The sequence below is a fragment of the Paroedura picta genome, chromosome 1 (genome assembly GCF_049243985.1).
Source record: "Paroedura picta isolate Pp20150507F chromosome 1, Ppicta_v3.0, whole genome shotgun sequence".
Taxonomy (NCBI): domain Eukaryota; kingdom Metazoa; phylum Chordata; class Lepidosauria; order Squamata; family Gekkonidae; genus Paroedura; species Paroedura picta.
This window is the reverse complement of record NC_135369.1, coordinates 55,980,338-56,005,962: the sequence shown is the minus strand read 5'-3', so window position 1 is coordinate 56,005,962 and position 25,625 is coordinate 55,980,338. Positions and strand designations below refer to the sequence as shown.

General features: G+C 42.9%; 1 protein-coding gene across 4 annotated transcripts in view; it reads right to left on the bottom strand.

Moving 5' to 3' along the window:
• Nucleotides 1-25,625, bottom strand: part of KCNK2 (potassium two pore domain channel subfamily K member 2) — a 176,248-nt gene that overhangs the window by 96,464 nt on the left and 54,159 nt on the right. For 3 of the 4 annotated variants that reach the window (XM_077339282.1, XM_077339291.1, XM_077339300.1), the window contains one exon: nucleotides 21,460-21,770. In XM_077339282.1, the coding sequence (XP_077195397.1) occupies nucleotides 21,460-21,770 (311 nt within the window). Of the gene's footprint in view, nucleotides 1-21,459; nucleotides 21,771-24,728; nucleotides 25,061-25,625 lie in introns of those variants that run through there. The other variant, XM_077339309.1, reaches the window with a different exon arrangement.

Sequence of the window (25,625 nt, the reverse complement as noted above, 5' to 3'; positions counted from 1 at the left end):
TTTTTCTTCTGTTAGTGCTGTGGGTTGTAGAAGGGGCCTCTGGGCTTTGGTTGTTGGCATGTTGTCTTGTCTTGACTGAAAGCCTGGTGGAAGCCCTTTTGCAGGTCCTATGGAATTGTTTTAGCTCCAGCAGTGCCCTGATGTAGTCTAGGAGCTCATTCTACCAGGTGGGGTCAAGACCAGGAAAGCCTTAGGTCTGGTCAATGACAGACGAGCTTCCCTGGGGTTTGTTGGTGTTGATGGAGAATAGTGCTCTTTGGGGGGGCATAGGCAGATAGGTGGTTTCTCAGAAAGGGCCCAGAACTCATATGGCATAGCTGCTGGAGCCTCTCCTCAAAACAACTCCCAAGTTTTGAAAAAAATTGGACCATGGGTCCAATCCTATGGAAACCAAAAGAGAGTGCCCACAGACAATCTCCTTTGGATTCTCTGGTCTTGTAGGAAACAGTGGAGGTCTTTGGGTGCCTGTAGAATTGGACCTCCAGCAGCTGTACTGCAAATTTGGTGCCCCTACCTCAAAACCCCACCCCAGGTCACAGAACAGATGAAAAGGCAAAAATTTCCCATTGATTTTAAAGGCACCATAGGTTACAGTGGTGCTGAATCAATTCAGCTGAATCCAATTATTTCAGACTGGATAAACATGTGGAACAGAGGTCCATCATTGACTATTAGGCACAAGGTATAAATGAAACACTGTGCCTGGTGCAGTAATGCTCTGTATTCTTGTTACTTGTGGGGCAACAAAGGAAGGACTTCGACAGCCTGGCTTCCCCGGTGCCCCCCACAGGGTCTTCCTTATGCCCCCCGCAGGGTCTTACACTCTGTGGGTACAAATCAGTTGGTGGTTCCCAGACCATGGGAGGTTCACCTGTTCCTGGCCCCAGCCTAGTGGAATGAGTTCCCGGAAGAGCTAAGGACCCTGCAGGAGCTCTCAGTTCCTCAGCGCCTGTAAAATGGAGCTCTTTCACTAGGTCTTTGGTTGAGGCCAGGGTATGGAAGATCTAAGGGCCCCTCCATATACCCACAAATATATTTCAGTTCATCTGTGTCAGGCACCAGAGACCACCCTTGAGGCACTGGGTATGTGAGGGTTGTGGGGGGAGAGGAGTGTTTTATGCTGCTGGTGTGTTTTTACTAACTGTGGGTTTTAACTGGAGTGTTATGTTTTTATGTTGTGGGTTTTATGCTCTATGAATGTAGCCCACCATGAGACAGTTTCCAATAACGGTGGGAAACAGATTTAATAAAGAAAGAAAGAACTGTTCTGTTCAGTTGTTCAGTCTGCCAGTTAAAAAGGCAAACATGAAGGAAGTGTGCTCAAAGGAGCAGGAAATCTCCAGTGAGTTATCAGTACACTGGTGGAGACAATACCTTATCTAAATATGCTCCTTCAATGCTCCCTGCAGGACATTCCCCATATTCTATTCAATCATGCACATTACAGATTTTGCATATTCCAACATTTTTCTATGATGCAGAATACAACCACAGATGAAAAAGTAGCAATAACCTCAAAAAGCATTCTCATTAACTGGGAAATTGTCTTCCATGAAATGTTTTACTGATTTTAAAAAGAGTTCCAGTGCTAGAAACATATTGCATTTGTGGGGGGTCAGTTTTAGTAAGCTCTCATTAAGCAAAAAATGTGACACACTTGATATTAGTCATTAAATGACCAATACAATCAATGCAATTCCATGCAATAATTATGTTTAATGATTCCATGAATCCACTCATTGATAAAACCCATGAGAATGATCTGACATGGTTTGAGATCAATGGGAAGGAATCTATGGTTTTAATAGATTAGAATATTTTCTCATAATACCAATTGCTTATTTTCAGTGAAAACATCAGTCTTAAGAACAATATTTACAGATAGCTAAAACTGCATATTCCATGCTATTTTATACTTAATATACTCAAAATAAACAATATCTTTAATAACACCATTCTAAACATCAAGTTGCCAACCGTTAAATATTCTGAATCAGAATTCAACATTATAAAATCATTCACACCTACTTTCAGGGCAATACAGATAGGAATACCAGGCTCTTGCTGGGGCTAGGGGAACTGCTGCTTTGTCACCTCACCCCCTTTAGGGGTTTAATAAATTGAGAGAATCCCTCCCCCCCAAAAAAAAAAACTCACAGAGCAATGTTTGTGGCTTTGCCACAGACATCACCCACTGCCATTGCTTGCTTTCCCCAAAACTTATGAGCCCAGCATTTGACAACTCACACTCGCCCTCTCACCACCCAGAAATGTGCAGAGCCAGCATTTGACAACTCATGTGCACCTACTCCTCTCACCTGAAACTCACAGAGCTGGCCTTTGACAACTCACCAGCTCTCTCTACCCCATATTATCATGTGGGGGGAGGAGCAGACATGTGTGATGGTGGCCAGAAGTATCTGGGGCAAATACACAAATTCTGACTCCAGGCATACATGGTGGCGGTAGACGGTGACTGGCACAGAGTTGCAAACATCAGCATATCAGGGAGCTCTTTACCACATCCCCAAATCTCCCCACTGCCAGCACACCTGGCAACCCTAAATACAGATAATAATTAAAATGTAGTTCCTGAATACTTCTTTTGTGACAGCTAAAATAATTGAACCATTTCTTATAGGAAAATATCAACTCCCTTTTTTGTTTAAGTGAAATATTATTAATATTCCTGTACAGGGTTGCTATCCCAACCAATGGGTGAGTTTGTAGGCAGGGACATGGCGGGGGCAGCACTGCTGGCATGATGATGGGTAGCTCTAGAAATCACCAAAAATTAATAAGAACATAAGAAGAATCCTGCTGAATCAGACTTGCGGTCCAACTAGGCCAGCATGCTGCCTCACACAGTAGCCAACCAGTTCCTTTTGAGGGCCTTCCCCTAACATTGCCTTGTAGCACTGGCATTCAGAGATTTACTGCCTTTGAATGTGGAGGTTCCTTTATATCACTAAGGCTAGCAGCCACTGATAGACCTATCTTTCATTAATCAATCTAATCTCTTTTTAAAGCTGTCTATGTAAGGTTGTCAGGTACAGGTTGGGAAATACATGGAGATTTTGAGGATGGAGCCTGAGAAATGCAGGGTTTAGGAAGGGGAGGAACTTCAATGGGGTATAATGACATTCCAATTCACCTTCCAAAGTGGGTACTTTCTCCAGGTGAACTGATCTCTGTCACCTAGAGATCAGTTGTAATCCCAGGAGATTGTCCAGCCACCATCAGAAGGTTGGCACCCCACTTCACTCTGTCAGTAAATTACACATTTTAATCAGTCATGTAATGAAGAAGTTTCTGCTGATTCCTAGAAGAAGAAGAAGAAGAAGAAGAAGAAGAAGAAGAAGAAGAAGAAGAAGAAGAAGAAGAAGAAGAAGACACCATGTGAGGTAGGTGGGGCTGAGAGAGCTCTAACAGAATTGCTCTATGACAACAGCTGTATCAGAACTGTAACTAGCCCAAGGTCACATAGCTGGTTGTATGTGGAGTGGGGAATCAAACCCAGCTTGCCAGATCAGAAGTTCACTTAACCACTATACCAAGCTGGTGCTCCTAGAGCTATCATGTAATTTCCATGATCCTAATGGAAATAATGCAATACCACATGGAACACTGCTGGGTTTTTCATTTTGGAATATGTAAGATCTGTAGCATGCATGGTTCATATGAAGGGGGAATCAGAAGAGATATTTATGTGGCATAGTTAGATTAGGATCTTCCTGATATTTTTCAAATAGTCTCCTCTTATGTCCTGATTGGTTCACTTGGAGACTTCCTGCTTCTTTGAGTACACTTCCTCCTTGCTTGCCTCTTCAACAGTTAGAATGAAGACAATGGAACAGATCTGTTAGTTTGGAAGCTCTTGTTTCTCTCTCTCTATATATATATATACAATGTTGTTTCTCTTCTAAGTATCATAGAATCATAGAATCATAGAGTTGGAAGGGGCAATACAGGCCATCTAGTCCAACCCCCTGCTCAACGCAGGATTAGCCCTAAGCATCCTAAAGCATCCAAGAAAAGTGTGTATCCAACCTTTGCTTGAAGACTTCCAGTGAGAGGGCGCTCACCACCTCCTTAGGCAGCCTATTCCACTGCTGAACTACTCTGACTGAGAAAAACTTTTTCCTGATATCTAGCCTATATCGTTGTACTTGAAATTTAAACCCATTACTGCGTGTCCTTTCCTCTGCAGCCAGCAGAAACAGCATCCTGCCCTCCTCCAAGTGACAACCTTTCAAATACTTAAAGAGGGCTATCATGTCCCCTCTCAACCTCCTTTTCTCCAGGCTGAACATTCTCAAGTCCCTCAACCTATCTTCATAGGGCTTGGTCCCTTGGCCCCAGATCATCTTCGTCGCTCTCCTCTGTACCCTTTCAATTTTATCGATGTCCTTCTTGAAGTGAGGCCTCCAGAACTGCACACAGTACTCCAGGTGTGGTCTGACCAGTGCCGTATACAATGGGACTATGACATCTTGTGATTTTGATGTGATGCCTCTGTTGATACAGCCCAAAATGGCATTTGCCTTTTTTACCGCTGCATCACACTGCCTGCTCATGTTTAGTTTACAATCCATAAGTACCCCAAGGTCTCGTTCACACACAGTGCTACCTAGAAGCGTATCCCCCATCCAGTAGGCATGCTTTTCATTTTTCTGACCCAGATGCAGAACTTTACACTTATCTTTATTAAATTGCATCTTGTTCTCATTTGCCCATTTTTTCATTGTGTTCAGATCTCGTTGAACTCTGTCTCTATCTTCCGGAGTATTTGCCAGTCCTCCCAATTTGGTGTCATCTGCAAACTTGATGAGTAGTCCCTCCACCCCCTCATCTAGATCATTAATAAATATGTTAAAAAGTACCGGGCCGAGCACCGAACCCTGAGGTACCCCACTACTCACCTCTCTCCAGTCTGATGAAACACCATTGACAACAACTCTTTGAGTGCGGTTCTCTAACCAATTCCCTATCCACCTAACGATCTGAAAATCCAGATTGCAGTCCTTCAACTTATCCATCAGAACATCATGGGGAACCTTGTCAAAAGCTTTACTAAAATCCAAGTAAATGACATCAACCAAATTTCCCCGATCCAGCAAACCTGTTACTTGGTCAAAAAAGGAAACTAGGTTGGTCTGGCAGGACCTGTTGGAGACAAATCCATGCTGACTTCCTTGGATCACCAAATTGTCCTCCAGATGTTTGCAGATCGCTCCCTTTAATATCTGCTCCATTATCTTCCCCACAACAGAGGTCAGACTCACTGGTCTGTAGTTTCCCGGGTCATCCTTCCTCCCTTTTTTGAAGATCGGAATAACGTTTGCTCTTTTCCAGTCCTCCGGGACATCTCCAGTCCTTAAAGAGGTTCCGAAGATGATGGACAAGGGCTGTGCAAGTTCTCTGGAAAGTTCTTTGAGTACTCTCGGGTGCATTTCATCTGGACCAGGGGATTTGAACTCATCCAGTGCAGCTAAATGCCTCTCGACCACCTCTCTATCCATGTTAACCTGCCACCCAGACACTATCCCTTGGCTACAGCCATCTCTAGATGTGCCTAAACACTTTGACCTGTGGGAAAAAACAGATGTAAAATAGGCACTAAGCCTTTCTGCTTTCTCTGCATCTTTCGTTAGAGTTTGTCCATCCACACCCAACAGCGGGCCTATTGCCTCCTTTACTTTACGTTTGCTCCTCACGTAACTGAAAAATCTTTTCTTGTTACAATGGGCTTCCCTGGCCAATCTTAGCTCACTCTCAGCTTTAGCCTTTCTGATGATTGATCTACAGTGCCTAGTAACCTGTAGGTACTCTTCTTTAGAGCTCTGTCCTTCCCTCCATTTCCTGAACATTTTCCTTTTCTTTCTTAGTTCCTCTTGAAGTTCTCTGTTCATCCAAATAGGCTTCTTAGAGCTCCTGACGTGTTTTCGTATTTCTGGAATAGTCATTGATTGAGCATGCAATAGCTCTTGTTTGAGTAGCACCCACCCTTCACATGCTCCCTTCCCTTCCAGCATTCTCGTCCATGGTATGACATTCATCATGTCTCTGAGTTTATTAAAGTTTGCCCTACGAAAATCCAACATCCGCGTCTGGCTACAAGCTTCCTTGGCTCCCCATCTCAAAAGGAATTCTATGAGGACATGGTCACTTCCCCCTGGGGTCCCCACCTCCTTCACCTCATCCACCAACTCTTGCCTGTTGGTCAGTATTAAGTCCAGTATGGCTGAACCTCTTGTGGGTTCATCTACCAGTTGATAAATGAAATTGTCAGCCAGGCAGGTCAGAAACTTGCATGACTGAGGACACTTCGCAGAGTTTGTTTCCCAGCACACATCTGGGAAATTGAAGTCACCCATGATGACAAGGTCCTGCCGTTTGGATATTTTCTCAAGCTGCTCACAAAGTGTAGCATCCACATCCTCTCGTTGGTCAGGCGGTCGGTAGCAGACACCAACCACCACACTGTTTGTTTTCCCCTCGCTTATTTTCACCCAGATGCTTTCCACTGTAGATATGCTCTCCTTCACTAGAATTTCCTGACAGGTAAGCCCTTTCTTCACATACAGTGCCACTCCTCCACCTCTTCGATCTATTCTGTTTTTTCTGAACAGTTCATATCCATCCACCATTACATTCCAGTCATGAGAATCATTCCACCAAGTTTCTGTGATGCCTACTAGATCATACCTTTCCATCAGCATGAGAAGTTCCAGCTCCTCATTTTTATTGCCCATGCTTCGGGCGTTAGTATAAAGACATCTGAATCCTTTTACTTTTGGTTCCCTATGAGCTGGCCTTGCCGGTTGGGCTGCCTCCGATAGTTTTCCTTCCATACACTCCCTATGTTGATCGTCTCCTTCCCCTAGTGGCTTTAGTTTAAAGCTCTCCTGATGAATCTCCCCAGGTTCCTGCCAAACACATTCTTCCCCAGTTTCGATAAGTGTAGTCCATCAGGTGCTAGTAGGCCTTCCTCAAGAAAGCCTATCCCATGGTCCCAGAAACCAAATCTCTCCTGCCGGCACCAACTACGCAGCCAGTGATTCACCTCCATTATCTTCCTCTCCCGACGCATTCCTCTTCCCTTGACAGGCAAGATTGAAGAGAATACCACTTGTGCCCCCATTTGCTTGAGCTTCCTCCCCAGATCTTGATAGTAGCTTGGGGCTTGGCGCTCTTGCATATAAATTCTGCCAACATTTCAGGCAACAACAGCTGGGAGCAGGGGTATGGCACTGGGGGCTTTGCATCCCTTTTCCTGTATCACACAACCTGCTTTAATCTGGTGAGGATGCAAACTTAAATTTCTCGTAACTTCAAATCATGAAATCTAAAAGTTTTGCAAGCCTAGGGGTTGGATATTTATTTAAAACACTATTCTTCTTGCCTGTCACAGCATCATGCCCGGGTTCCATCTTGGATCCCTTAGATCCATCGGCCAGCTCCTTCTCTCATGAGACCAACATTATGATCTCTGACTGAACAAGCGGGGGTTATAGGATTAGAACGCCATCGTTGTTGTTATTGTATAACATATAATGGGAACCTATGGGGTTTTTATTGTGATTGTAATGTTTTATTGTGAACCACCGTGAGACATTTTGGCGAACGGCAGTATACAAGTTTAAATAATAAATAAATAAATAGATAAAATAAATGAATGAATAAATAAACAATCAATCAATAAATAAATACTTGGGTTAGCATCTTGGTGGCATACTCCTGTGGATTAGCATTTACTATAGCTACATGAGTAATGACTTGCTGAAGTGTATACTGTGCAAATGACATCAAACTACACAATTCATTTATGTTTCTTGCACACACAGAGAAAATATATATTAATAATGGGATCCTGTTCACATTTGAAGCATGCTGGGTTGCTTGCTATGATAGACTGGGAGAAAACAGCACCCGCAACCCAGGAGTTAGTGAAGCTGTATCTCACCATGTTCTTTGGATGATGTACAAGCATGAGTCGATTTGAAGTTGAGGAAAAAAAACATAGAAAACTCCTCTAAGAACATCCCAGTAGAGCCAATTACTTTTTAAAAATTGAATAACAAAATATGAGTTGTTCAGAGACAACTGGAAGTTTCAGTTCACAATTCTGAGCAAGTCACATAACAAATTTTATTTTTAAAACCTTTCCACATATATTATGTACACTCTACTATGAGAATCATGCCCAAGGGTATCTGTGCATGCAAAAATATTAACATCAGTTATAGTCCAATGACATTCATTCTACATTTTGTTTTCCTATTGCTAAACCATTTAACATCTGAAACTACACAGACTTCTCATAGTGCAGCCTCTGCATGCATAAAGAAGCATGTATTTGCACTAGCCACAATGTTACTTCTTGCCTGTTAATACATAAGCCTGAGAGAAGGACTATAGTGAGGAATGATATGAAAGGAAAAATAGCTACAGGTACAACTAAAGTCGGTGAAACAACACAGAGGAATGGGCTATCCAATACCAGGTTGCTGCTTGAGTTCAGTTTAGAGGTCCCACAGCTGTTTTAAATAAAACCATTGTGACTCACTAGACATCCATCTAGTCTCCCACATCTTGCCTCATTGCACCTCAATAGCCAGGCTTATGTCATGCAAGTTTAAATGAGACTTTAATGATATGAAATCTTAATACTAAAGCTTTGTCTTCCAGAGCTAATTTTGTACTAGAGAGGAACAAATCATTCTAAACTGCATATGTCACAAAGGACTGGTGTGTCAATTTAATTATGTAATAGAGTAACACGAAGAGCCTCTTGTGGCATAGAGTGGTAAGGCAGCAGAAATGTTGGCTGAAAGCTCTGCCCATGAGGTTGGGAGTTCAATCCCAGCAGCCAGCTCAAGGTCGACTCAGCCTTCCATCCTTCCGAGGTCGGTAAAATGAGTACCCAGCTTGCTGGGGGGTAAACGGTAATGACTGGGGAAGGCACTGGCAAACAACCCTGTATTGAGTCTGCCATGAAAACGCTAGAGGGCATAACCCCAAGGGTCAGAAATGACTTGGTGCTTGCACAGGGGATATCTTTACCTTTAATAGGGTAACATACATAGAATCATAGAATAATAGAGTTGGAAGGGACCTCATGGGTCATCTAGTCCAGCCTCCTGCACTATACAGGACATTCACATTGCTCATCTACTGCAACCTGTACCCTTTTGCCTTCACAAAATCAGCCTCTCAATCAGATGGCAATCTAGCCTCTGTTTAAACATTTCCAAAGATGGAGAACCCACTACCTCCCGACGAAGCCTGTTCCACTGAGAAACCGCTCTAACTGTAAGGAATTTATTCCGAATGTATAGATGGAATTTCTTTTGAATTAATTTCATCCCATTCATTGTGGTCTGTCCCTCTGGGGCAAGAGAGAACAATTCTGCACCATCCTCTACATGGAAGCCTTTTAAACACTTGAAGATGGTTATCAAATTCCCTCTCAGTAATCTCCTTTCCAGGCTTAACAGACCAAGTTCCCCCAACCTTTCTTCATATGTCTCGGTCTCCAAACCCCTCACCATCTTTGTTGCCCTCCTCTGGAATACAAATTCCTTGGCTGTTGGATGAGCTGTATTTCATACATAAAGTCTGCTGCCCACAATCAAATACAGTTCAAATACAGGTAAAAATTCTGACCATAAAGTTGCTCGCCTGGAAAGGATAACATACTCTTCTGTGTGAATCATGAATGGTAAAACATAGATCAATACCATTTCATACGGTAATTCATACTTTAGTTTAGTACTCAGGTAATGCATTATGTTCATCCTTAAAAGGTTTTAAAGTAATTCATCAGCTTTTCTAAACAACGGATACAAATAATTTACCTGTTGTTGCTTTAACAACACTATGTCATATTCTGTTTGGATTATTCAATTTTATAAATGTGCTATGTCATTTAGCTTATACATTTTGATATCATTAATTATTAAATTTCAGACTTACAAGACACTATGACTGATCACTACAGTCTCCCTAGGTACAATGCTAAAAGCTATGTTATAAAGGGTTAAATGTTCAAATGTCAAAATTTCACTTTGATTTCACAAGTTGCATTATAGAGTAACTCATAATGCATTCTTCCTTCTAACCACTTATATGGGTGGCAAACCATCACTTACCTAGCAGACCCAGCATGGTTGCTTTTCATGGGTAACCTCTTGTTGTCTACCCTTTTCCCAAGCACTGTCTCCCTTCCCACGGGAAGCCATGTGCTAGAATTGAGAGCTGAGACTCACAATTAAAATTCTATCACTGCAGGTTTACTGGTGATCTGGACATCTGGTGAAATCAACCTGTCAGACAACTAGTATTTAGTAGGATTCCAAACACATGCTCTGTTGACAATATGGATGGAGCTTGGAACAGGAAACTCATGGAAGTTCTGACAAGGTTATCCCCTCATTAACCTCTCCTATCCTATACCAGCACCCCTCATTTACCATTTAGCTATGTGACCTAAAGAGGACCAGGAGTCATCTAAAATAATATTGATGAAAAATTCATACTGAATGTTATAGAATGGGATCTATGATAGCCATCCCAATTGCTTAAGATACTTTGACATGTTGTTGTTGTTGTTGTTGTTGTTGTTAGGTGCAAAGTCATGTCCAACCCATCGCGACCCCATGGACAATGATCCTCCAGTCCTTCCTGTCCTCTACCATTCCCCGAAGTCCATTTAGGTTTGCACCTACTGCTTCAGTGACTCCATCCAGCCACCTCATTCTCTGTTGTCCCCTTCTTCTTTTGCCCTCAATTGCTCCCAGCATTAGGCTCTTCTCCAGGGAGTCCTTCCTTCTCGTGAAGTGGCCAAATATTTGAGTTTCATCTTCAGGATCTGGCCTTCTAAGGAGCAGTCAGGGCTGGTCGCCTCTAGGACTGACTGGTTTGTTCACCTTGCAGTCCAAGGAACTCGCAAGAGTCCTTTGACATCTACCAACTTTACTCCCTCAGCAACAGGAAATTATTTGTGATGTCTTTGCATTTACTTATTTATTTATTTTGCTGACAAAAATCACTTGAATACATTCTGACTCAGCTGCAACATGGATCAAACAGAGGAACTATCTAACATATTGTCTGGGCTGTTTATGAATAATTTTTGATATAGTTCCCATGACAGAGGTTGACAGAATTCTTAGTGCTGTGAAGGCTCCCATTTTTGCTCTGGATCCTTTTCAATCCTCGTTGTTGAGATCATTATTATCATTATTATCATTATTTTATTTATATCCCGCCTCCCCCGAAGGCTCGAGGTGGCTCACATAAAATCCCATCCCCTAAAATCCATAACACTGACAATAAAATTACAGTAAATAACAACCAATTGATCAACAATAAAACAACAAGTGATGGCATAGTCCTAATCATCGAGTCTCCGCATCCTCAGTTGCAGGGGGGAGGAGGGAAGCTGACACTCACTACAGCCACTTTGTGAGGGGGGGGGCCTGATCCTCCTCACCGCCCGGCCTCACCATAAGCCTGGCAGAAGAGCTCCATCTTACAGGCCCTGCGGAATGCTGTTAATTCCCGCAGGGCCCTCAGGTCTTCCGGGAGCTCATTCCACCAGGTCGGGGCCAGGACTGAAAAGGTTGAGGCCAGGCGGGCTTCCTTGGTAGATCAATTCCAGCTCTTCTTAAATAACTCATGAGCCCTCTGTAGTCTGGCTTCAAATTAGGCTATGGGAGACAGCATTTGTGGATTTAGCTGATGATCTCTGTCTGAATATAGACAAAGGCCATGACTCTATTGCTTCCACTGGATTACTTTGCTGCCCTTGATATAGTAGACCATCCTATTTTTTGAAACATTAGGAAGCAGAAGTAGGTATCAAGGGAGTATTATTATTATTATTATTATTATTATTATTATTATTATTATTATTAGCAGAAAAGCCTATAAAAATACAACAGGCTCTAGCATCCACCATCCCCCCCCCAGCAGCCCAGAGAGCCAGTTTGGTGTAGTGGTTAGGAGTGCGGACTTCTAATCTGGCATGCCAGGTTCGATTCTGCACTCCCCCACATGCAACCAGCTGGGTGACCTTGGGCTCGCCACGGCACTGATAAAGCTGTTCTGACCGGGCAGTGATATCAGCACTCTCTCAGCCTCACCCACCCCACAGGGTGTCTGTGGTGGGGAGAGGAATGGGAAGTCGACTGTAAGCCGCTTTGAGCCTCCTTCGGGTAGGGAAAAGCGGCATATAAGAACCAACTCTTCTTCTTCTTCTTCTTCAGACAAAGCCATGACAGGCTACGACAAAGGTGGTCAGGGTGGGAGCAAGCTCAGGCATGCATTAGCCACCTCCCACCCACCCACCAGGGCAGGCCCGGCAAGGCGCACCAGGCTGCAACATGGTGAGGCAAGGCGGGGCAGGGATGGGCTTTGGCAGGCGCTCCCTGCCTCCTCCCCTACCCGGGTAGCCCTATTGAGGTCTCGCCAGACTGTGGCAAGACTGGTCAGGATGGGGGTGAACTCGGGCAGGCGCTCCTTGCCTCTCTCCTGCCCAGGTAGGTACATACCAGGCCATGGCGAGGTTGGTCTGGGTGGGGACAACCTCAAGCAGACCATTTTTTCCTCCTTTTTTTTTTTTTTTGCAAAATCATCTGTTTTCTGCTCTTTATGAACTTCCACAAACTAGCATGAACTGCATCAAAATACATGTAAGTTCATGGAGGTTCTTCAGTTCATGAACACTGCTTCACAAACTATGAACTAAACACATTTGTGATGAGTTTAGTTCATCAGCCAATTTATGCCAAAACCTACTGATGACACCTACCTTTATACCTCTCTATCAAGTCTCCCAGGATATGAGCCACTGCCTGACTGCTTTGGTTAAATTGTTGAGAATGAAATGATTGAAACTGAACTGTGACAAGTTGGAGGTAATGCTGGCTAGGAAAATTCAGGTCTTCAAGGACATTATGCCTCCTACTTCAGAAGGGTCTTGCTGATTCAGTTACCGTATTTGCTGGCATATAAGACGACTGGGCGTATAAGACGACCCCCCAATATTTCCACTCAAAATATAGAGTTTGTTACATTACATTACAGTACTATGGGCCACTATGGGCAGCTATGTCTATCCCAACTGAAGTGCACCCGGCGTATAGGACAACCCCCCCACTTGGAGACATGTTTTTCAGGGGAGAAAAGTAGTCTTATACGCCAGCAAATACTGTAAGTGTCTGGGGTTATACCAGCTAATACCACCACAAAAACTGAAACTATATTATTGTAATGCACTATAAGTCTGCCCTCAAAATTAACTCAGAAGTTCCAGTTAGTGCAGAATGCTGCAATTCAATTATTGTTAGGAACTAGGTGGTACATGAATATTACATCCATTTTGCAGTGACACCATTCATCACCTATTCATTAATGAGTTCAATTCAACGTATTGGCTGCTACATAGCCTTGGAACCTCATAAGTGCTATACAACTTCTTCTCTCATGTCCCACAAGATCAACTTAACTCATTTTTACAGAGCCTTCAACAGGTTCCACCCTCCAAACTGGCAAGATCCACCAGTGTCCGACCCATCACGACCCCATGGACAATGATCCACAAGTATCTGAATACACACATTCTCTTTAGGGATCCTCACCCAATAGAATGGCATGCCTGAGGATGTCAGTAAGGCTCCCACACTTCAGCAAACTATATAAAACAGAACTGTTCAGGGCATTTTTATAAGAGAATGATTCAAAATGACATTTCAGTAGAGAAAATGGCACTGCAGACTATATTGCTAACATGTATTATCTATTACTGTATGTTTTTATTTTGTTCTCATTGTGTTATATTTTTATTTACATAGACATTTCTTGCACCTTGTAACATGTTATGTTTAATACTTACACCTTGTTCCAGATTTCTGCAAACCTAATGCTATTATGTTGTTTATTAGGTGTCTCCTTATTATACTGATTTTACCAACTGAAACTCTATATTGTGTCTTGAGTCTCAGTAAGGCATACCATAAGGAACATAATGATTATAATAATAATTAGGCTTTATGTCATAGGAATCTAAGTCTTTAAGTGAATACTGTGCATGGGTTCCCCTCACTCTGGATGAAATTTCTGTATTACATGCAAGTGGAAGGGTCTGATAAATAGAAGTGTGTGTATTGAGAGCCAGTTTGGTGTAGTGGTTAGGAGTGCAGACTGGCATCTGGCATGCCGGGTTCGATTCTGCACTCCCCCACATGCAGGCAGCTCAGTGACCTTGGGCTTGCCATGACACTGATAAAGCTGTTCTGATTGAGCAGTGATATCAGGGCTCTCTCAGCCTGGCCCACCTCACAGGGACCATTTACACACTGGAGGTTTCATGTCAGGTTGCAGGCTGGAGTTTTAGTTGTGACAAGTTGCCCTACCTCTTCCTGCACCCACATGGGAGAGCATTTGGCCTGGTGCACCTCATTCACCCCCGATCTGTGCTCCTGACAGGAGGATGGGGCAGTGAAGTTCCCAGTGCATAAACGGTCAGGGTGTCTGTTGTGGGGAGAGGACAGGGAAGGCGACTGCAAGCCACTTTGAGACACCTTCGGGTAGAGAAAAGCAGCATATATTATTATTATTATTATTATTATTATTATTATTATTATTATTATTATTATTATTATTATTATTATTATTCTATTTATTTCCCGCCACTCCCTACAGGCTCGTGGCAGGTAACAGTAGTCTTAAAATCCCCCATTAAAACCCCCACTAAAAGACTAGAAAAATACCCAACATGGCGGAAAATGCCACTCTCCCCTACCCAAACAAGGGCATTAGGGGATGGAGGGTAATGATGTATACTTCAGACCCCAGGGGGGGGCAATGTTCTTCCTCGCCAGAACCAACTCTTCTTCTTCTAAGTGCCATCAATTTATGGCCACTCCAGCAAAGGACCTTCAAGGCAAGTGAGACGTAGAGGTGAGTTGTTATTGCCTTCCTCTGCAAAGTCTTCCTTGGTGGTCTCTCTTCCAATAACTGACCCTGCTTAGCTTCCAAGATCTGTAGAGTTAGGGCTATACCATACGGTCTTCCCTCCCACTGTCATGCATAATTCATCCTATATATTCATCCTGTAAGACGGAGCTCTTCCGCCAGGCTTATAACTGAGGCCGGGCGGAAAAAAGATCAGCCCCCCCCTCACAAACGGGCGGTAGAGAGTGTCACCCCCCTCCTGTAGTTGAGGATGCGGAGACTAAATGAGCAGATTACGCCATCGCTGTTGCCATTACTGTAAATTATCGGATCTTATTGTTATTTTATGGTTTTAGGGGACGGGGTTATGTAAGCCGCCTCGAGCCTTCGGGGGAAGGCGGGGTATATTATAATAATAATAATAATAATAACAACAACAACAACAACAACAAGAACAACCATAAGCATTTCAACAGACCCTGGTGTGAGCATACATAGTATGGTGTATCAATAGCAGTCTTTATACTTGTGAACAATGGTACTACATTATTTACACTATAACTCTGATGGACAGCATTTGCTGGGAGGGGTTCATGGGAATTGTAGTTCATGAACATCTGGAAGACCACAGGTTGACTACCCCTGCTGTATACAATGGGACTATGACATCTTGTGATTTTGATGTGATGCCCCTGTTGATACAGCCCAAAATGGCATTCGACTTTTTTACCGCTACATCACACTGCCTGCTCATGTTTAGCTTACAATCCACAAGTACCCCAAGGTCTCATTCACACACAGTGTTACCTAGAAGTGTATCCCCCATCCAGTAGGCATGCTTTTCATTTTTCTGACCCAGATGCAGAACTTTACACTTATCTTTATTAAATTGCATCTTGTCTTCATTTGCCCATTTTTCCATTGTGTTCAGATCTCATTGAACTCTGTCTCTATCTTCCGGAGTATTTGCCAGACCTCCCAATTTGGTGTCATCTGCAAACTTGATGCAAACTCCACCCTCTCATCTAGATCATTAATAAATATGTTAAAAAGTACCGGGCCGAGCACCGAGCCCTGAGGTACCCCGCTACTCACCTCTCTCCAGTCTGATGAAACACCATTGACAACAACTCTTTGAGTGCGGTTCCCTAACCTAGCGGTCCCCAACCTTCTTGTAATTGGGGACCACCTCCGAGGGTGGGAGAGAGCCAGCGGCCTGGCCACAGCAGCTGCACGCAAACGCGCACACGCGGTTGCGGCGCATGCACGTTTTTGCCACTAGGTGGCGCTAACTCGCATGTGCAGAACAACCGCACGTGTGCGTTTTCGTCAGCAGGGGGCGCATACACGCATGCGCGGCGGCACCGCGCGTGCGCGTTTGCATTGCTGGCGTGCCAGCGGCCTGCCTGCCTTTTCCCCCCCTCTCGCTGCGGGGGGGGGGGAAGGCAGGTGCGGCCGCTGGTGGCCCGGTACTATGGCCTTAACGGCCCGGTACCGGGCCGCAGACCGGGGTTTGAAGACCCCTGCTCTAACCAATTCCCTATCCACCTAACTATCTGAAAATCCAGATTGCAGTCCTTCAATTTATCCATCAGAACATCATGGGGAACTTTATCAAAAGCTTTACTAAAATCCAAGAAAATGACATCAAACGAATTTCCACGATCCAGAAAACCTGTTACTTGGTCAAAAAGAAAAATCAGGTTTGTCTGACAGGACCCGTTGGAGACAAATCCATGCTGACCACCTTGGATCACCAAATTGTCCTTCAGATGTTTGCAGATTGCTCCCTTTAATATCAGATCCATTATCTTCCCCACAACAGAGGTCAGAGTCACTGGTCTGTAGTTTCCCGGGTCATCCTTCCTCCCTTTTTTGAAGATCGGAATAACGTTTGCTCTCTTTCAGTCCTCCGGGACATCTCCAGTCCTTAAAGAGGTCCTGAAGATGATGGACAAGGGTTCTGCAAGTTCTCCGGAAAGTTCTTTGAGCACTCTCGGGTGCATTTCATCCGGGCCAGGGGATTTGAATGCATCCAGTTCAGCTAAATGCCTCTTGACAACCTCTCTGTCCATGTCAACCTGCCACCCAGACACTATCCCTTGGCTACTGCCATCTCTAGATGTGCCTAAACCCTTTGACCTGTGGGGAAAAAACAGATGTAAAATAGGTGCTAAGCCTTTCTGCTTTCTCTGCTTCCTCTGTTAGAGTTTGTCCATCTGCACCCAACAGTGGGCCTATTGCCTCCTTTACTTTACGTTTGTTCCTCACATAACTGAAAAATCTTTTCTTGTTACAGTGGGCTTACCTGGCCAATCTTATCTCACTCTCAGCTTTGGCCTTTCTGATGATTGATCTACAGTGCCTGTAGGTACTCTTCTTTAGAGCTCTGTCCTTCCCTCCATTTCCCTTTTCTTTCTTAGTTCCTCTTGAAGTTCTCTGTTCATCTAAATAGGCTTCTTAGAGCTCCTGCAGTGTTTTCGTCTTTCTGGGATAGTCATGGATTGAGCATGCAATAGCTCTTGTTTGAGTAGCGCCCACCCTTCACATGCTCCCTTCCCTTCCAGCATTCTTGTTCATGGTATGACACTCATCATGTCTCTTGAGTTTATTAAAGTTTGCCCTACGAAAATCCAACATCCGCATCTGGCTACAAGCTTCCTTGCCCCCCCCCCATCTCAAAAGGAATTCTATGAGGACATGGTCACTTCCCCCTAGGGTCCCCACCTCCTTCACCTCGTCCACCAACTCCTGTTTGTGAAGGGGGCTGGACTACTGTTGATGTCTCCATGAGAAACAGACAGGACCTGAGATGTGAGATGGTCATCGCTCTCTAGAGCAGTAGTTCTCAACCTGGGGGTCGGGACCCCTTTGGGGGTCGGACAACCCTTTCACAGGGGTCACATCAGGGCAAGCAGCTTGGCCGGGGGGGGGGGGGCACCATCCACACAACAGCCTTGCGAGATAAATCGAGATAGAGCATTTTTCTGTCTGGAGCAGCGGAAAAGAGTGAGATCAGCATGGTGGGACAAGAGGCAGGACTGAACTGTGAAACTCCAGAAGAAAACCAGTTTATATACAATTATGAACAATGGATCTTCACGCCATTGGTCATGTTCAGTTTAATTTCTGTCAAAGAACACTCAATTTTATGGTTGGGGGTCACCACAACATGAGGAACTGTATTAAAGGGTCGCAGCATTAGGAAGTTTGAGAACCACTGCTCTAGAGATTCTAAATTAGACAATAAAGGTGGCAAAATTGATGTCTTGTCCTACCTGTACCCTGAAGGAGAGGTTTCTGAGACTTGTAAGCACTGTGTGTGAGTGGAAAGGGGTATCATAATAAAATGTGAAATTACTGAAAATTGACAGTTTTGAACTCTATGTTACTGCTAGTTTGATAAAAACCGGTATTTGAAAAGTTGGAATTCCGAAATTTTAGCCATAAACTTGCCTATTAACTGATATACTGATAGATATCTATTAGCCACTGTTTTACCTTGCAGCACTCAAAGTGACTTAAAATATAAATAAAACAACAATTATAAGCATATAAATATGACATATGGGTGGATGCTTTTCACTGACCCAATTCATACAATAGCTAGTTGAGGCACTAATTCCAGATGGCTGGGCTTCACATTATGGGGCAGGGCGGGGGGGGAAGCAGGATAGGACCAATCACAGGGACAGTCTGGATCATTTGCTTAGTTTCTAGACTTTCATTACACCAGCAACAAAGCTCCTGAGAATTAATCACATGGCTCAAGTACCACACATATGTTATGCAATATGGAAATTATTTCCCAGTGGCTGCCATATATCCTAATTATAAACTGGGCCACTGATTTCTATGTTAACCTATTTGAGGAATCTGCATATCTCACTGCTAACCTCATGTCCTGAGCTGGGATTTTCTTTCTTTCTCAGAGTTACCTTTCAAGAAAACCAACTCTCAGCATGCCCAAGAAAAGAAGAATAAATCTGAAAAGAACAAACCTAAGGTTACAAGAAACAAAACTAACAAAAAGTAGATGAAATGCAATAAAATAAATTCAAATAAGAAATGGAAAAACCATCCAGAAATATGTTGATGTAGTAAAGCTAAATTTCTACAACATTTACGTGGAATACAAGCATTAAGGAAGTAGAAAGGATTGAGAGGTGCAAAAGTTAGTTTAAAAAAGGAGAATGGGTACTGCCTGGACAAAATTCAAATATGAAAAAAATACAGCCCACTTTGCAATTAAATTTTGTCAAATAACGGTCTGCTAGGAAAAGTGATTTGCATATTCTGCATAGGGAATTTGACAGTGCTATACCTGGAAAGTCACATTCTCTCTATATCAGGCTGTAACATGGAAACAATATGCACTTACACAGTAGTGTAAGAGTGAATTAAATTGTTTTATATATTAGAATACAGAAATGATTACATTTGCTTCCATTGATCAACAACAGTTTAAGAGGCACAACAGAAATATATAGCCTATAGAGAAGAACTATATCCTCAAATTTACTTAAGAACTATGGTAGTTAGTTACAAATAAAGGTAATGGAGCTACTCTTGAGTCAGTGAATTACAAAGTGCAATTTCAACCTATAGTTAGAATTAATGAATGGCAACTGAGCAAGTTCTGTCCTTGACTCAATGCTATCAAGACTGGTTTCACTTAGAATCCTATTATTCATTACACTTTTATCCCACTTTATATCCAAAGAGCTCAGAGAGGCATGTTTGGTTCTTCCTCCTTCAATGTTTTCTAATGGCTTAATTAATGAGCTTAAAAGAGCATAACTATTGGGGTTGGATTGTACTGTGACTGGCCCAAAATCACCCAGGGGCTTCATGACACATCAGTGATCAAACTTAGGGCTTCCAGATCTGTCCAACTGCAACCAATACACCACACTGACTTTCCCCAAATTCAGGAATTCAGAAAACAAGCATGGATGAACTTTTAATCTATACTTATATAGATTACTTCAAAAAGGTCTGAATATGATCCAGATTAATGCAAATTCTTTTTAAAAATAAATTCTTGCTTAATTTTAGTCTAGAAGAAGTCTGTAAACAGAACATGTAAGTACATTGCTGTAATTTCCTTCACACATACTCTATCATTAGAGCTATCTAATAATCTACAGCTGTATAATGTTTACCTTCCTATCTTTCAAAGAGTTCAATTTTCAAGTACTGTTTATGTTTTAAATTGTATAAGGAGAACAATCCAAAACTGTTATTACGACTTTATGATGAATGTGTGACTGAATATCACTCTGCAATACAATATACTTTCTTCAGCAATTAGATAACTACACAAGATGATAGGTTGGCAGAAATGGTAAGTGAACTTTGAACTACTAGAGGAGCAAAAGTTCCCTCCAAAACTACCTGTTACAGAACTGCATGAAATCTTCAAAACAGTATTTGAGGATACTGAACATTTCCCTAGGAGAAAAAATGCCTATACAAAAGGATGGCAAATTGGTGAACACATCTTATGTATGTGGACTAAAACCATTCCCATAGGCTTAAAAAAATGTATAAATCGGTCACAGGACAAAATTAACCCTTTTTTCATTATTAAATGAGAGCTTTGTATTGAAGGCCATTTGTATTGATATGATCCAAACAGCATTTGGATATCAGCAGTTTCATTCAGCACTATACTGACTGCAACTGCATTTGAAACTTCTCCATTATATGCCATTTTGTGGTGGATTTAGAACAAATTTGCACCCTTGACTTTCAAGGTCAGGCTTTTAATGGAAATAACTAACTATCCCCTCCATGCAATTTAAAGCAGGTTATTTAAAAAAAAAACAAGTATGGCAAAACATATTCTTCAACCCTTTATCAATAAATAAGTATTCTCAAGCCCTTTCCTTTAAAGATGTTGTAAACCTATGACCAAAGGATCCAGCCAGACTTATTATCCATTTAGTGTACTGCAAACTGCAGACTTTTTATAATGGTGTGGCTTGCCTTTTTCTAGTCACTCTAAATAGCACTGATAATAATAAATGGGAAGCTTAGTCAATATAAAGTGAGATGCTATACATGATGCCCACTGTTTGTACTGAGCATACCTGATGTAGAAACCTTTTAAAACTTGGTTATGCACAGCAATAGTCTTCCATAGAGGGCAGTAATGAAAACTCTTGTTGCTTGCTTATTCTCTCTCTTTTATCAGGCAGTACAGCAACTTGTTTAATGTAAGTGGAGAACACTAAACTGCTTCCACGGATTAACAATGGTTAGGGATACACAACATAAGAATTCAATGAAAATATTAGCTTTAATGTCAACTTAGCATCAAAAATCAGAGTCAGCAATTATTTTTGCACATCAAAGTCAAATTATCAGCACCAATAATTTCTTACCAATATCAGTGCATTATGCTGAGATGCTGGGATCACAACATCCATGTAACTCGTAAATAACATTCTGTTTAAAAACATGACAAGAGCATACTTCTTTACAGGTCATTACCTCAATAAGTTCATCAAGCTCTGTGGTATTCACACAGGAATGCTGAGATACAAACGTCTGCTTCTGGATCACAATAGTGGTTCTCTGACTGGTTTCATGTGGCTGCTCCAGGGCTTTGAATACAGTAGCTCCAATAATTAAATACAAAACCACCACCAGAAAAATTGTTGAGACCGTCTTCCATTTCATAACATTAATGGTTGTATCACTCTCTTCCCGTGAAGCGAGCACAGTAGGTTTGGTAGAAAATGACAACCTGGGTTTGGAGTTCTGAGTAGCAGATTTTGGATCCAGCAAGTCAGGTGCCGCCACTAATAAAAGAAAAAGATAGAATGCTAATTTGTACAAGGCTTGTCAGAGATTTATTCAGAGTTCTTCTTCTTGCTAGAGGGCTGGAGAGAAGCTATTAATACAAGTGACAATTTAACTTCAGAGATTCTTGCATTGCAAATTAACTCCACTTGTTCATCCTCACAAGTGTTTTGAATGAGAAGTTCCAACAACTTATTGTGATGATGTTGCTCAATTCTTTATTCATGTCTTTAGATAACCTTAATGTAATATTTGCAGTCCTGAAAATCTGCAAAATCTCTCTCTCTCTCTCTCTCTCTCTCTCTCTCTCTCTCTCTCATATATATATATATATATATATATATATATATATATATATATATATATATATATATATATATATATATATATATATATATATATATATATATATATATATATATATATATATATATATATATATATATATAAACATGGGATATAATACTAATGTCATAACAATAAATGATAATGAATAGATACGGCATATTATTGTTACAGAATGTGCTTTCTGATATTATATATTGCATATCCTTTACACAGTTTAACCCATCCTGATTTGTTTTAGATATTAGTAATGAGACATCCCACTCTATAGTTCTAGTTCTAGTTGGTATGTTATTGTTGTTATCTTGTTATATTGATACTGATACTGTTCCATGTAAATGTTCTGAAATGTTTTCTGTAAACTGCCCAGAGCCATAGGGAAGAGTAGTATAAAAATTTAAATGAAGAAGAAGAAGAATTTTCCTAGTTCTATAGCACAAGACAGATAGGACTCTCCTTCACACCATTTGTCACCATTCAAAAAAATCTATTGAAGTTGTCCTGCATTAACTAGATACAATGTATTACATGTGGCACTTGCATAGGATTTTTATGAGGTATATAATAAAGTCAAAATAGTAAATGTGTGTATGTATGTGTATGTGTATATATGTATACGTATACGTATACGTATATGTATCTGGGAGCGATTGAGGGCAAAAGAAGAAGTGGACGACAGAGAATGAGGTGGCTGGATGGAGTCACTGAAGCAGTAGGTGCAAACTTAAATGGACTCCGGGGAATGATAGAGGACAGGAAGGCCTGAAGGATCATTGTCCATGGGGTCGTGATGGGTCGGACACGACTTTGCACCTAACAACAACAACAACAATGTATATGTATATGTATATATATAATGACTGCAGCCTATCATTCACCCCAACCCAACTGTAGATGCAAATCTCTTTCTTCCTCTTTTTTTTACCCTTACAAGTCTGAAAGGTGGACAGGATCTAAGAGGAGGGAGAGTGAGAGAGAAAATCTTGTGTATCCTACAGCTTGTTCTTCAGGAGGCTATATATATGTCATCATGACCATGCCTAGAAAGAGACATAAGTGTGAAGGTTTTGAGACAAGCTTTGAAGAAGGCAATCATCCACAGCAAATTTAATTAACATAGTGGACGTGAACTCCAGACAAATGAAGCAACAGGTACAGATGAGGAACCACCTTCCTCATGACTCATTGCACAGCACAGTCATCAAATTCTCAGCTCCTAGAAAGCTAGAAGTTCAGGAAACTCCTTCAGGGGTTGAATTCCTTCATGTGTGGTGACGGTCTCACAACTTTCATTCTAAACAGAAACACTGATACAATCAGATCTCCCTGTCTTTCCCAGATCCATCTTACTGGGCAAGTCCTATTAATTTCAGGGAGGGTATTTCAGAGTGACTGTTTTGAGTATTACAACTGAGTGGATCTCCTCATTAGCAGGTGATGATTTTCCTATGATGGTATCAGAAAGCACAACCTTTAAGCCAGTGAAGCTGAGACAGGGACTGATTGACTAAAAATTACTTTAAGTGATCAAGCTGAGTAATTTGTGATGGGCAGCAAAATCAGGAGTGGGGCAACCACCATTCCATTATTGCTTAATGCTGTCATTATCACTTTGATTGTTTTTCCTCCTTGGCAAATTGTCACCCTATTCCATCTCTTCCCCCTCCCCAAAATGGTGGCAATTGAGATTTCTTCCACTCCTCCTGCTACTTAGCAGGACATTCTGCTATTTCCTACTAGCAAACCATCCCCACCCCCACCCGCTTTCTCTGCTCAGATGCAATGCATATCTCTCTTCCAAAGGAAATCCTGGCACCCTTGGGGAAGTGCAGTCCCCAAGTTCCCTTGATCCACTCCCCTTTAGAAAGCAGCTAAGCTAACAAAGGGGGAAATAGGTGGCAGGAGAAAGCTGTCTTCTTCACAATTATGGTATAAATGCACTGCTGCTTTAGCATCAGCTTTCCATTCTTAGCCCTTCTGAAAAGCATCCACCTTGCCAAGATTAGTTCCCTCTTCCCTCCCCTGTGAGAGCTTCACCCTGACAGAGACAACCCCTCTTTTTGACGTTTTAGAGTCATCATCAGAAATAAAGAAAAACCCTTGCCCCTGTTGATTCCCTATCTTTACATTTTTGTTAAAAATAAAATAAAATAAAAGCAGCAGCAGCAGCAACCAGTTCCCCCCTTCTCTCCCCATGCTGTTGTAATCGTTTGCAAAGGATAACTCTGGTGTACCCAGCAGGATGCAAATGGCTCTCCTGTACCCTTTCCCCCTTCATGTATCCCCAGCAAAGCTCCACACAAGCCTTAAACAAAGATGAAGTGTAAGGAAGCGCCTACGAGGCAAGGTGTTGCATGCAGCACGAAGAGCCCGTGCAATAAGGATGGCTGGGCTGGCGGAGGTTTGGGGGGGGGGGGTGCGAGGAAGGCAGAGAAAGGTATCAGGATGGTGGGAAGGAGCAAAAAAGGGCTCCCCTTCTAATGGCTGGGGTGGGGTTGGGGGAGCTTCCTCTGCACTAGAGCGAGGATGCGCCGGCAAAAGCAAAGGAGCATGCAGCATATCCAGGCAGCCTTTCTCAAGGCAGCGAGACGCGCCATTGTACGAGTACTCACTTCTTATTTACAGACCCGGTGCCCTCTCCTCGCTTCACGGGCAGGCATTTTTTCAGAGCTCGGGGAGGCAGAGTTTGGAGAGCGGAGGGAGGAAGAAAAAAAAAACGGGGTGGGGAGGAGAGGAGAGGAGAGGAGAGGGGAGGGGGGAGAAAGACGCGAAAGAAGAGAGAATAAAGCGGCGCGTGGGTCTGTCTGAGGAGGCACCACCGAGATAGAAGGGAAGCGAGCGAGGGAGAGAGAGAGAAGCACTCGCTCCCTCGCTCACTCCCTCGCGCGCACACGCGCGCACCACCGAGGAGCCAACAAATAAATAAATAAATAAATGCCGGATATGGGGGGGGGGGGCTTGGCTGCTGAGGCCGGATTCCACACGCGCCCTCTCGCTGGGGGTGTGAGCCGCTTGCGCGCGCCAATGTATGCGCGCGAGTGTGTGTGTGCGCGTAGCGACTCGTGCGTGCCTCTCGTGCGTGGTGTCTGGGTGCCCGGGCTAAGCGGCTGGCTCTGCCGTCCAGGTGTGTCTGTGTGTGTGGAACTCCCTCGGCTCGCTTCCCCCCTCCCAAGCAGTCAGCGCGCGGTTCGCCGGCTTGGGGATGTGTGCGCCTCGCCCTCCCAAAGAGAACAGGGTCTGGCACGCGCTGTCGTCGACTGACCGGGCAGTCCTTTCTCAGGTGGCGTGTGTGGCTGAAGGGAGACTTGCTTTGTCGAACGGGCTCCTTGTGCCCTTGCTGCCATAGGGCTCTATCTGGCACAGGAGATCTCTCACACCTTCTGTCCCTCTCTCTGGAAAAGGCAGTTACTAAAAGGTGTCCCTCTCTCTAGCCTTTTTCATGTTAGGGTGGGCCCTTGATGCTAATCTATGCTCCACCTGCCTGCCCCTTCTATGGCTTTGGTGGTCCC